We start from the raw sequence: 14,349 nt of genomic DNA, 5'->3' as shown, positions 1-14,349 counted from the left end.
AAAAGCGTACAATATGGCTGAGATAACGTTGGATTTCGAGATTTGATATTTCCACTTCTTAATTCTGGGAGATTTTCACTTCAAATTTAAAACTGTATGAGAACATTTCTGTCTTCTAATTATTTACAAACAGAATTACCATCAAAAATGTGTTTACTAGAACAAAGGAATATAAACTGCCATACGCTCTGGGTAAATGTGTCTTTAGTGATGAAGAAACCTAAGTGTTAACTCCAGTTATGAAAAGTCAACGAACTTTAATGAAAACTTTCTAGAAGAGGTAAAAACTATCTTGGGCTTGGAGTGATTTGTTCTGCCCTGATAATGTCTAGCTAGTCTAAAGCTGGTATACTTAGTTTGGGAAGCAGTCATCCTCAGTTGAGTGGATACATAGTCCCATAGGTCCCTAAAGCATCCTTCTCCTGACTAGGACATCTTTCTTCTATGGCAACCTCTAGCAATCTGAAGAGTCATAGCAACTTTTTAAGTGAACTTTCTGTAACTCGCTTTATCAAACAGCACAAAACTAGTCTAGAGGGAAAGCAGTGGGTAAATAAACGGCTTTAGGGCAACCATGCATGCATGCCTCCTGGGCTGTGCTTAACCATTTTTTAGCAAAGCCACACAAGAGGACCAAAAGGTTTAGATTACACAAATAAGTGCTTGCGGCTTATGAGCATCTGCAGGCTGACTTCCACTGAAGTTCAGGGGAATCAGTGCAACAAAGGACTGGTCCTTTTTGTTGTTTTGTTCCTTTTCTCATACATGGGAAATCTGACTCTGTGATCTTACTATTTTTACTATTAATCTTCTGACGAAGAATGCTTGGCAGGGGAGCAGAGAGGAGTCTTTTGTGTGGGGCCAAAGGGTATTGATAATTAGAACAAATTCCCTTGTTACATTCTTATGAGATGCCATGACTGCAAGTAAGCTTTTTATTAAGGAGAAAATGTAAAGAAACATAAAAATAATGCCTTTAATTGTGATGACAACCATTTTTCAACAACACTTTTTTCCCAAGAGAATTTTTCCCATCTCACTAAAACTTAAGAGACATGTGTTGATCATGGGATGGTATCATGGACATTTGGTTTTTTACACTTTATAACATTTAATGAAGCAAAACACAATCTGAAGGGAAGAAACAACCATTTCAAAACAGTCCTTGCAATGTGGAAGTGCTAAACATTGGTATTTTTCTACACGGTACAATCTCAGGATGAGAAAGAGGTTGAATTATGTAGGCTAAATGACACTGTAAGCAATATCAACAGAATGTTTTCCTACTTTATTTTACTTCTTTAGAGCCCAGTCTCTTACAAATTTAGAGCTGACTGACCTTGCAGGACAAGGATCCAGATTACACTCTTGAAGTTTTGGCTTGGGCTTGATATTTTCAGGATAATAGTGACAGTATTGATCTGCTACTACCCGGTTGCTCCTCAGATCAAAACATTCAGCAGATGTCAGTTGATAACCTGCAATGCACAGTGGAAGAGATATTATGTGATATGATGTTCTTCCTGTCTCTCTCTGAAGTGCATATAAGTTCTGGTTTGGTAAAAAGCAAACTGAAAATATCAGTGCTTTTGGACATAACAGCTGGTGTTTTACAAACCAGATTGATGTAGCAGGAAACAAAGAGATAACCAGTATGATCAAATAAAAATTCAGAAGCCTAGAGCCAAAAGAAAAAATAAAGGCTGAGGTTTCTTGGTCACCAACACTCAGTTTCAGTTCATTTCATAGGGCAAAGATGCTGGTGGAGATGGGGGCAAATGGAGACATCTTGTGATTCCAACGTGGGCCCAAATCCCATCAGCCCTTATGTTTGACAGTGGTAGCATTAAATGCAGTCATGTGGATATCAAAATGTACTTTATGTACAAAGCCTGGTATGATGCTAAAAAATCTACAGGCTACTACTAGTATTGCTACATCACTCTCTTCATTTTGATGCAACTACTTTAATTTTCAGATTTTGCCCATTTTGGACCATAAAGGTCCAAATCTCAGTACAGCAGTTGGGACAGATCCTGTATGCAGATGACTATTTCTGGAATACAGTGGTAATTCATTACCTCCTCCACAGGATGCTGAACAAGGAAAAAAATCAGTTTCCCTCCATCGGTGAATGATAGGCTGATAGAAGATAAACTGAACTGAACTGTCGGCAGCACCAGCATAGCGGATCTGAAAAACATGTAACGCCAAAGAGTGAAACTGCAATAAATAACAGGAAGAAGCATTCTGCCACATGCATCTGGCAGCTTTGAGACTTTTTGCAGCTACATGAAATACCAGAGATACTTTGCAATAGAAAAACAAAATGCACAAACCAGAGCACATACTGGTGGCAAAATCTTGGCTGCAAAACACAGTCAAATACATTTCTGGGCATAATCAGTGGCATTTCTGACCATTCTGAGCATAATGCATAATGAATGCAAGGTAATGCATGGTTAGTGCTACCGAATAATTTTATGGGGACAGAGTATATGGACTGATCTTTACTTCATCAGAAGATCAGCTACCACTACCTGCTGCCCCTACCACATCGACATGTATTTTAGATCTTTAATATCTCCCAAACACCTTCTGAGACCATGTATACTATATTAGATAGTTCAGAGTGAAAAATGGGAGGCTGTGCTGTGAGAAATACGTAAGTATAAAAATTCTAATTCAAGATTTTTTTGTTTCTGAGCTGAGGTCTCTTCTTCATTCGTCGTTGTGGTATTGTCATTATTATAAGGCTGTCCTTCTGCTTACTTTATTTTGGCTGCAAAAATGCTCCTTTTGGTCATAGGTGTGGACTCGGCTGGAGCTAAGCACATGTTTGGAAAACACTCTTTAGAGACTACTATTGCTAACTTTTAAGCCACCTGAGCTTCACTATTCTTCCAATACTTTGTGTGCTGAATGGATTTCCCATACAAACAAGAGTTTGTAGTGCAAGGAGTGCAATAAGAAAAGGGACCTTCACACTGCTAAAGCAGCACCACTTGCACCTGGCCCAGGAGAAAATCCTTCCTGTTTGACAGCTGTGTGATTAATACTGTTATGGGGACTTCAAAATCTCTGCAGGGCATCCTTTGTCATTACCTCTAAGCCTTTGCATGAACAGCTGGCAAGGGAAGAACAACAATGCTGCTACTAAAGCCTCTCATAGTTGATTATTTGTCTTAGGACATAATATATCAGTGTTTCTTGAGCATCTCTGCATCAGTGGCATGATGATATCACAGGAGAGAAGATTGTCAAATCACAACCAGAAATGACAGACCTTTCTCCAAGTTAGTACTCCTGACCTCAGGAGCAATTCTCTCTGTTCTTTTTTTTCAGACAGCTTAAAATGTTTCAGCACTGCCCCTTTTCTCTTTTCCCATATTTTGAACAAGTTGCCCTGTTTTGGAAACACCATTTTTCAATCTGCCTTTCCTTTTCTCTTTCCAAACACCAAGAGACACCGTCAAAGTGTAGTTGTGAAACAGAAGCAAAAATATGACAAATTGAGCTGAACAGCATAATCTGGGTTGTTTGTTTTCTTTCCCCTGTAGATGGATAGAATCATGATTACAAATCAAAGTATATCTTGAAGAGAAGGAGGAAGGCAAAAATACTGCAGGATATATTGATGGCTGTAAGAGATCTGGCCCACTGACACTAAGGCTGACCTTTTCTAATTAAGAGTAAACAGTGATGTAAATTCCCAACAGAAAAAAAAATACAGCTGTAGCAATACAACTTCTTCAGCAAATGGGAGGCCTTTTACATGGATTAATATCGTTTGAGTCTCCATGTCAGAAACAGGATATCTAATTCCTTGTGCATGACTGGTGCATTAATCACACACTTCAGAAAGGTCTTTCTGGGCTTATGAAAGCCTCACACACTCCTGGGAAAAATGTTCTATTGTGTTGGAAGCCATTTGGGGAGGTCTCTCATTTGAGTGTGCAGAAAAAGCATTCACTGGTGAGAATTCTGCTCTTACTCTTTGTTTTCTAAGGATCACCAGTGATTCTTAAACTCAGAAGATCTACCCAGCGGTACAGTCTTCAGTGAATCATGAAGAACAGACCAAGAGCTCACACAGAGCCTACTATGTAAGGAAGTGGAGGAAAAAAGAGTTCCCACTAAAAAAAAGAAATCAGGAAGACAGAAAAGTTCCTCTCCCTGCAGACTCTTCCTGCATTTCTGCAGAATTATCTGTCTGTTTTGACACGGAGAAAAGACAGATGTACATCTTTCCAGCCTAATGTGGAAGTCACTCATACAGCCATGATAACAACATAGGTGGAAAAGGATTACAATGAGCTACAGCTGTGAGCTAAAATGATACAAAACAAGCAAATGAAAGAAGCAGGCATGGTATCGTTTATTTTTTTAAGGAGTGCTGTAAGCAGATGAGGAACAAAATATGGTGATTCCACATAGCAAAAATTTCTTTTTGATTTTGTTTGACAGTTTGTTAAAGCCAAGATCTTGATCCAGGAGAAAACATCAGTGGCTGCTTAAGCCTTGCAAAACTCAAAGTGAGACTTGATAGCTAAATGCCTTAAGAAATGTTCTGATTTTGCTGCACATGGCCAACTTCCACACATTGAAATACTCAGCTCTGGAGTGTGGTGAAATTTTTTACCCTTGCCGTATTTGTGACACCCCGCTAGCTATGAGAAATGACAGAGCTTCAAAGAGAGATGGTCAATACTTGAGAATCTTTAGTTAGTCCTCTAACTAACTGAGTTTTGCATTCTTAGGTCACTGAACCAGAAAAAATGGCAATTGTTCATTATGTTTGCAAATAAAATCCTATCTAAATTTATTAATAGCAGACAGCAGAAGTAATCAGATCTTACAGCTCTCAGCCTTGCATTTGTGCACTGTAATCCCCTAGAGATCATCCTTGATTTCCTTCAGGATTCAAGGGAGGTTAGAGTATTCCGAATAGCAGAGAAGCCCTTATCACTTTGTAAGACCCAAGAGGATTTCACCGGCCTTATAAAGAGTTGGTTAAAATTAGAGTCCTCAGACTATCCACCAGAAATTAACTGTCTAGCCTGAAGCCACTAGCAACAGAAATATCTTTTATTTTTTTTTTTTTTTTGAAAAAACAATCATTGCTTTTACCCTGCTTTTTTAAATGGATTTTGTAAATGACTGTCTGGGATGGTGTAACAGAGGCACACAAGCTGTTGCTCAGGTGAAGTCTGGGATTGATAAAATGCAGTATTGATTTTGGGGATATCCACAGGAAGTTGAATGAAAACAACAGACCTCATAATTTGAATATGAAAGCAGCATAATCCTTTTGAATTATTCTGATCTGTCCTCTGACCAAGAGACTGCAATATCTGACTTCACCTTTGTGTTGTGTTGGTTTTCCTACAGCCTCCAAATTTGATTAGTTCACATAAAAACAAACAAACAAGCAAAGTCCCCCTAAAGCCCAACCCTCACATGCTTGATTTTAGCAGCATATGCCTGAACTGTTTGTTTATGTTCACTGAAGAACACATGGCCTGTACTACAAAACTGCACTGAGTTTACTTGGGCGGTTGTGAAATTTAATAAGCAGTTTATAACCAGCAGTGATAACCAAGCAATTATCAATGATAATTGTAGGGTTAAACTATGAAAAGTGTGTTCTCATTTTATGAAAGAGAGAGAGAGAGAGAAAGACAGAGAGAGAGAGATAGTCAGTAAAAACAAAGTTTTGTATGATGCTTTCCTTTCTCTGCTTGGAGTGCTTTAATATTCCTGTTTGTATGTAGTGATACCTTACACTGAAAAAGAAGGAGGATGTGCAAGAGATTTGTTGCTGTTCATAATTTGTTCATGAAGCAGAAATAGGAGCCAGACATTGTCATGGGAAAAGAATTTTACAAGCTTGTTTAAAATAATATAAAAAGTAAAAAAATGTAAATCATGAGACATTCTGAAGGCTTTCAAGCATACTGTCTAACACAGGACTACACCATGACTCCTCTGAGCTTGCCTTTTAATTCCCTTGGAATGCTGAAGGGACCTCTGCCTTTGAGCTCCAGGGAACATGTCTCCTGTTCACTTCTGCATTAATGTTCCTTGATTGAGATAGTCCTGTGTTGGATCAGCTTGGTTTTGGAGCTGTCTTTATATGGAAGACAGCTCCATCTGTTGCTTCTCAATTCAGCCTCTAAATTAGCCAGAGAAATCACTGTGAAATTACATTATCACCAGTTTACATGCTTTATAAAGCATCTCTGAATTGAACTTGCTCACCGTGCCCCAATCTTGGATTAAGCTGTGTTCCTTTAGGTGATTAGGATGACTGTTAAAAAGCCTTTAGACTAAATCTCTCACAAAGCAAAAAAAGAAAGCTAAAAGGTTCAAATATTTTCTTGGATTCTATTATTCTCCCCAAAGGATGAACAAAACAGAAAATCAGTGAATGGACTGGCTAGGATAGCTGACAGCGATGAAGCCTGCTGTATCAGCTATAACATCTGTGATAATCTGTACAGAATCCACTAAGTGTAACAAAAGCAGAAGCTTCTCAAGTAAAACCAAAGTTATTCCACAGAACCAAGAACAACCACAAATACACCAAAACCAGCCCTGCTGCACCTCTTCTGTGGATATCATCCATAACACCCCACACATCTATGGAAAGACCATTTCACCACCATCAACATGCTCTCAGGGCATGATTTCACTTTTGAGCAAATCACCTTAATCCTCACTGCAGAATATTTATTAACCTCAATCATGGAAATACCTAAGAAATTAATGTAAAAAAAAAAGGATCCTATTTTGATAGATACTGTATAAAAAGAAAATTAACAAAATGAAAGGCAATGTCCACCACAAAAAAAAAAAAAAAAAAAAAAAAAAAGTTAAAATGATGAAAACTGAACAAGGTTGGCACCAAAGCTTCATAGTACTTAAAACTGACTGATTTTTGAAATAGATAGACTTGGGGAATTTACATGATACCAGAAAAATGTTACAGAAAAAGAAAAGGAAAAACTGCAAAGAGCAATTTGTCAGAGTAATAGAAAATAGCATGTCTAAGAAACTGTCTCTATTGCCTCAAATTAAAACCTGACAATAGATTTCAGATCAGCAGTATTTTAAAGAAGTATGTAAGATTAATGGTAACACATGTCCAGATCCAAACAGCATCCACCCAGTAGTTTCGTATCATGTACTCTCTGAAGATCACAGGAATGCAAATCCTGTATGATCACATTTAGCTTATTTTCACGACAAGCTATTGTTAAAACCACAGGAAAACAGATATAGAAAATTGTAACAACATTTTTTAGAAGGGGATTCATGCTTTTCATGCATGAAGTGCATGAAACTGCAGACAAATAATCTCTACCTCTGTTATGGGGTCAGTAGATAGAATGAAAATAAAGAACAGAACTCAAAGATGGGTTCTCTCCTGGGGAGAGAGATGCTTTCTGAGCATTGTGGTTTGCTTTGCCAAAGATTCATGAGGGACACTGATAAAGGTAGTTTAGGTACCAGTTTTCATCTAGGTTCCTCACCAAAAGTCCTAGGCAAAGTTCATGTGAGTTAAGGAGATCGTCCCATGGACTGATGACTTGATAGCAGGGAATGGTCTTATAACCTGTTCTTGCAGTGGGTGAAGGACCTGTGGAATCCCTCAGAGATGTGTACTAGGGCGTGAGTTGTTAGCCAGACACCCAGATGAACAGGATAAAGGATCAACCATGATCTGACCAAGTTTGTGAAGGACAAAAATTACAAATGGTAGCTAAAAATGAAACTGTCTGTGAAAGCACTTGAAACTTTGGCAGACTGAATTCAAGTTCAGTAAAAAAGAACTAATGCCTATGGGAGAAAACAATTAATTATGTATGCTAATTATACATGAAAATGTCCTTTGCATTAGCTACTGTTATTCAGAATGGTAACAGGGTTGTTACAGTCATTCCTCTGAAAATATCAGCTCACTATGCGCCAACAGTTAAAAAGATAAACAAAAAATTACAGAGAGGAAGGAAAAAGGAAAGAACATTACACAGCCAAGCAGAACACATTTGTGTTCTGATCATTATGTGTAGTTCACTTTTTCTCAATAGATATATTTATATAGCACATAATCAATTTATATTAAATATAAAATTATATTAATCTTAAATAATTTTATTACATGTTATTAAACATTATTACAATTATTTATAGGAAATTGATATTTCCAAAATATACATGCATATATTTAAATACTAGTCACAAATTACATATTTAGGTATATTATAAAAATTATGAATATATAACCACAGTGGAACTAGAAAAAGAACAGAGAAGAAAAAGAGTGATAACCCTTGTATGGACCACCTTTGATAAAAATAAAAATTAAATAGAGTAGGACACTAGGAAAGAGGCAAATGATGACAGAGATCTCAACTATAGAAGTAATGGAGAAACAGGGCAAACACTAGTAATAATTTCCTGTTTCTCAGAGTGGGAAAACTATAAAGAATCACTGAAAATACTGCACCAAGAATTTACAAATGAGACGTATTCCTTATTTTACACAGTGCATAGCTCATTGTAGAACTCATCCCATGAGCTAAATACTGTCAAAAGGGCAAATATAGCACAAAAGGGCCTATAGAAATTCCTTAAGACTGGCTCACGTGAGCCAATAGACACAACAGTCCAAATGCAACATGAGGGTCAAGGAGAGTCTACAACCAAGAGGTAACCTTGATCTGTTTCTTGCACTATTTCTTTCAGTATCTGAAACCAGTTCCTCTCTGAAACAGAAATCTGAGTGAAGGAGACTCTTTACTTGACCTAGTATGGCAGTTCCAATATACTTATAGATGGAAACTGTTGATTAGGAGAATGACCATGTTCTAAGAACTATTAACTGAAATTTTTTATATTGAACAGAAAAAGAAGGTAGGTAGGAAATAGAATCTGTACATTGTTTTCAAAAAGACTACTACATAGCTTTCCATAAATTTTACCAGATTTGCCAAAATAGGAAAAAAAGGATAGAATTTTTCTGAATATGTCACAAGATCTAGTCAAGATAAATAATGATTAGGTCTCTTTTCAGGCTGGTCATTACTTGTGAGCTTGATCTAGAAATTATTACAAAAATTGTATATTATTTGGGAATCAGAATATGTGATTTTTATGACTCTTGCTTAAAAAAAAAAAAGTATTTAATGCAAACATAGGTTGGGGAGCAGCTGAGGGAACTCAGGTTGTTTAGTCTAGAGAAGAGGAGGCTGAGGGGAGACCTCATCGCCCTCTACAATTACCTGAAAGGAGGTTACAGAGAGGTGGGGATGAGTCTCTTTAACCAAGTAACAAGTGATAGGACAAGAGGGAATGGCCTCAAGTTGCGCCAGGGAAGGTTTAGACTGGATATTAAGAAGTATTTCTTTACAGAATGGGTTGTTAGGTGTTGGAATGGGCTGCCCAGGGCAGTGGTGGAGTCCCCATCCCTGGAGGTGTTTAAGAGTTGGGTTGACATAGTGCTTAGGCATATGGTGTAGTTGAGAATGTTCAGTGTTAAGTGAATGGTTGGACTAGATGATCCTCAAGGTCTTTTCCAACCTTGAAGATTCTGTGATAAAAGCCAGTGATACAGACCATGTTACAGAAGTGCTTCCAGACAGGATCAGTCTGCAACTTGACAGAAGTGACATCAGGAAGACACATATCTCAAGAGGTAGTATTGTTTTATGCTGAAGGGACTATATTCCAATGGTCTTTTCTAGATTAAGCAAAGTGGTTTGGTTATTTGACCTTGTTAACACACAACTTGACTCAGTCACGGCAAAACTTTAATTCATATTACTTCTGCATGTCCAGCCTTAACTCTAGCTCACCTACTCCCAGAGGCACCACCCTAACCCTGATCTGCCATTGCTTCCAAGGCTAGATCATTCCATGACCACTTCCTGCCTGACCTGCAGCCTTCTCCCAGATATGAGGATAATCTCCACCAGAAACCTTTGCCAGCATCAGAACTAAGTTACCAGAAGACCCTTACTGTCATCACCCTCAACCCTCATATGGTAATACCACTAAAATCCAACAACAGGCCAGCCATAAACAGTAGGTTCTTGCCGCTAGAGCAGATTTCCATCTTTTGACCTCTGCCCTAAAGTGAGTATTGAAGTAATTTCTTATTTCATTCCACAAGGTAAATCACTGTATGCTCCTGGTCCAAAAGTGATTATTTAATCCAAACCTGGCCCTAGCCTGACAAGGCCTATCAACCTTTCTGCCAGCTGGCTGCCTGTACATGCATTATCTCCTGCATGCCCTTGCAAGTCCCAGGAAGTCTAGACTAAGCCCCACCTTTATCTTCTTTTGTTAACCTGGACTCTAGTCAAATGCATTTCTCTCAACAACAGTTTCTGTCAGTGCTAGATCACAACAGAGATTAGAATTGCCTGGCTAGCTATAGTGCTCTGTGTAACTCAGCATCCAGTTTGAGCTCTACTTTATGCCTTTTTGGACAATTGGTGGCCAAAATCCTAATCTCAGTAGTAACTCTGCTCAAGGGCATTCAGTCTCCACCATTTCTAAATCAACCAGCAGTACCCCCAGTCACCAGCACAAAAAAATAGCCAGGCAGTCTCTTCTGGCAGCAGACCTTACCCAAAGCTTATCAGCCCTAGCATTTACAAAAGAAAACATCAATAGAAATCCAATCCTAACCCAAATACCTCTGACAGCCTCCAGACAAACATTTACCCAATCCAACCTTATACATCCCTGATGCAAAACTGTTGGTCTATGCAGGCCTTATGAAAAAACCTTCATCTTGATACCAGTGATTGAAAAACAACATAAACCTAGTATAATCCAGATCTAGGCCAACAGTGGTTTCTTCTCCAAACCAGCCCCAAACCTGGACAACACCCCTCACCAGACCTTGTTTTAAACCCACTGGTCTTTGCTGCCTCACACCTCAGCCATAGGACTAGGGTCCTGGCTATGCAAAAACCACAGCCTGTAAAACACGCCCTAACAGGCTGTGCTTTGCCAGCACTAACCCTTCCCTGTCAATCCTTACCGGCTGTTTCAGTAAGCCTATAACTCAGGTGGTTCATATTTGCAGTGCTGACTGCTTTAAATAGTTAACCAGTGATGACTGTTAGCATCACATTATCATCTGTAGACTCCATCTGAGAGTATTGATTCATCCTGCTCAACGGAGTGCAGATGTGTGACATGAAATGGTCACTCCAACTTTCTCTATTTTGTGTCTGAAATGGACAACATAGACAGAGGAGACTTTTTAGCACAGACAAGTGAATATGTGACCTTGGTAACACAGCAAATCAGTGGCAGCTCTGGCAATAAAGGACAAGACCCCCTGTGTGATATTACTGCTCTGTTCTCTAGATCACAGTGTCAGCCAGAAATATTTCCAAGTGAAATTGACCTTCATTTCACAAGGATTTTATAAAATGTGACACTTTTTTCTTTTAGGAAAAAGTAATTTCTATTCATACAAACCAGAATTTTGTATTAAAAACATCAAAACAAGGAAATCCTCAGAACTGCATCTTTTCCAGGTCTTCTGCCTTTCAAACATTAAAAGTTTATAATAGAGATTTATAATTCTCAAACTATGACTATAAAAAGAACATTAAAAGCTCCAGTTCTTCCCCTATTTTGTGATAACACCTTTATTTTTTAGAGACATGTTTTACTGAATTATTTTTCCCATTTACATGTCTTGTGAAAAGACTGCCAAGAGTTTAGCACACAAGGAATGTGCCACTGACTATTATAAAGCCAAGAAATTTAGCAATTATACAACTCAGCTCCTACAGGAACAGCATGAGGTTTCTTCTCGCAATTTTAAAGCATTCAGTGTCACCAGTAAAGAAACTTAAATGTCAGCTCCCACACTGAGTTTCTACTTCTGAATTATATCCAGGTGTCTAACTTGACCTCTCTGAATAAAAGCACTCAGGGTGAATCGAAAAGGATTATAACAGTCATTCTGGAGACAATGACCTTAAAACGAGACTTCTGCTACCTCTACAAATTCATTTAGATCTGTTGCATAAAAACTGTCTTGTCCCAGGAAATCTTGACACCCAAAGAGATCCCACTTTGTGAGGAGAACTTGCTAATACCACAAAGAAGCCTTTCATCTGAATTTTTAAAGGAAAGTGCTTTACCTTCACAAGCTGAAGGCAAAACACTCGTGGCTATAGTAAACATGGAAAGCAGTTGCCAAGTCTGGCATAAATAAGAGGTATACATGCATTTTGGTACTCCTGTATTAGCCTTATTTGTATGTACACTCCCATATCCAACAAAATCCAACAAATCAAATATCCAGAAGCTAAAAAATTTTGTTAGAAAAATAATTAAATAGTATAGAATAATATCCTTGTTGCACTAAGTAATATTAAAGTATCTTCTATAGCTGTGAATCAAATGAAAGGAATTTTTAAGTGCCTGATCCAAGGCAAAATCTAATGCTAACCTAGAAAAGATCCTACAACTGCGAACAGGGGTTTTGTGTGCAGATTTTTGTCCTGGTTTGAGCCTGGCTGGCAGCCAAACACCGTACAGTCGCTTGCTCACCCTCTCCCTGCACAGGGGATAGGGAGGGAATTGGAGGGGTAAAGGGAGACTCATAAGCTGAGATAAAAACAGTTTAATAATTGTAATGAAATAAAACAATATCAATAATAGAAAGCACAAGTGGGTAATGCATAATGTGACTGCTCACCACCTGCCGACTGATACCCAGCCTGTTTCCAGCTAGCAATTCCAAAATACCAAGGTCCCGCAATTGCAATCCTGGAAGCAAGAGAGAACACCTTCCCTTCCTGACCACCCCTCCTTCATATACTGAGCATGATGTTACATTATATGGAATATTTTATTGGTTAATCTGGGTCCGGTGCTCTGGCTGTGCTCCCTCCCAGCTTCTTGTACACTTGCACACAGGCAGGACATGGGAAGTTGGAGAGTCCTTGATCTCTTAGCAACAACTGAAAACATCAGTGTATTATCAGCATTCTTCTTATTCCAAACCCCATATTGAATCCAAAACACAGCACTATTCTGGCTACTAAGAAGAATAATTATCTCAGTAGAAACTAGGAAAACATTTTTCTATATCCAGTTAAGACAATGGATATATCAATAATTTTACACCTGTTGAGCCATGCAACTCTGACTTTCAAAAGGTGACAACACATAGCAGAACTATTAAAATAGTTTAATCTCAACTAGCAGTATTTGTTCTGCCCATGTCTAGCCAGCTTGTACACTCATATGGGCCAGACAGTCATCATACAAGTAGTGTACAGCCTTTGATTTAACCAGCGCTTCTTATCTTTCTTTGATAGAGAAGGAAATGCAAGCACCAAGGGATAAAGATATTTCCCTGACATAAAAGATAACAGTGGAATACCAGGAACACAGTCCAACTCTCCTGCTACCATTTTAGGGTCACTGGTCTACATGACCAGCTGTCCCCAACAGGTATGTTTTAATTAACCAGGCTGCCTTAAATCCATAGACAGCACAAATAGTGCAAAGTGAGCAGTACTATTTACATTGCACTGAAGTTCATCACCTGGATATCATCTGTAATAGAGGTAAAAGTGTTTTAGACGTTTTGAATTGACCAGCATTGTTTTATTTAGGCATTTTCATTCCGACCTTCAAAGACAAAGGAGTGCATTCTTCAGGTCAGGCTTCTTCTTGTGAACCAGTCCTGACAATCTCAGCCTGCTTTTTGTGCTGCTAACATACCAAGAAGGGTAGGGGACAGTCTACAGGGCTCTGCTGCTTCCTGATCTAACCCACTCTAGCCCAGCCCAACTTAATTCAACCCAATCACTTATCTCATTTTCCAGTTCACTGTTCAAACTTCTAGCTGCCATCAGCTCTAGGTTAAAGCAAATGTCATTTACCTCTGGGGCCCATGGTGAAAAATTTATCTAGTCATGGACATGATACAGGTTTTACAGTTCTACAGCTGAAATCCTTCAAGTTCTTTGGGCCTACTGGAAAAGGATTTATTTTATTGTAATTCCCAAATGTGCATTTTTGTATGTGTGTTTTCCCACAGAATGCGTGCATTACTTCCAGCAATGTGTTTTATATTACCTGAAAGAATAGAAATGCTTTAATGGGAGGAAATAATTTTATTCTTATTGCCAGTGCAACACAAAGCAGAACTTCAAAATGACACCATGACTTCCCAAGCAAAGTCATCGCATTTATTTTGGAGCTTGGGGACCTTATTCTCCACTCCCTTACAGTCTTCTGTGTAATTACACTAGTATAAACCTCCAAAATGATGGGCCAAAGATACAGACTTCTTTCTTT

General features: G+C 38.5%; 1 protein-coding gene across 1 annotated transcript in view; it reads right to left on the bottom strand.

The window, feature by feature from the left end:
* ADAMTSL1 (ADAMTS like 1) overlaps nt 1-14,349 on the bottom strand; it is a 215,875-nt gene that overhangs the window by 118,715 nt on the left and 82,811 nt on the right. Inside the window, exons 8-9 of the mRNA XM_074855478.1 lie at nt 2,082-2,193; nt 1,340-1,478 (exon numbers count right to left, since the gene is read on the bottom strand). Of these exons, the coding sequence (XP_074711579.1) occupies nt 1,340-1,478; nt 2,082-2,193 (251 nt within the window). The remainder of the gene's footprint in view (nt 1-1,339; nt 1,479-2,081; nt 2,194-14,349) is intronic.

This window comes from Strix uralensis, chromosome Z, assembly GCF_047716275.1.
Source record: "Strix uralensis isolate ZFMK-TIS-50842 chromosome Z, bStrUra1, whole genome shotgun sequence".
NCBI classification, from domain to species: domain Eukaryota; kingdom Metazoa; phylum Chordata; class Aves; order Strigiformes; family Strigidae; genus Strix; species Strix uralensis.
Note: the sequence above shows the minus strand (reverse complement) of the source record. Positions and strands in the feature narration are given on the sequence as shown.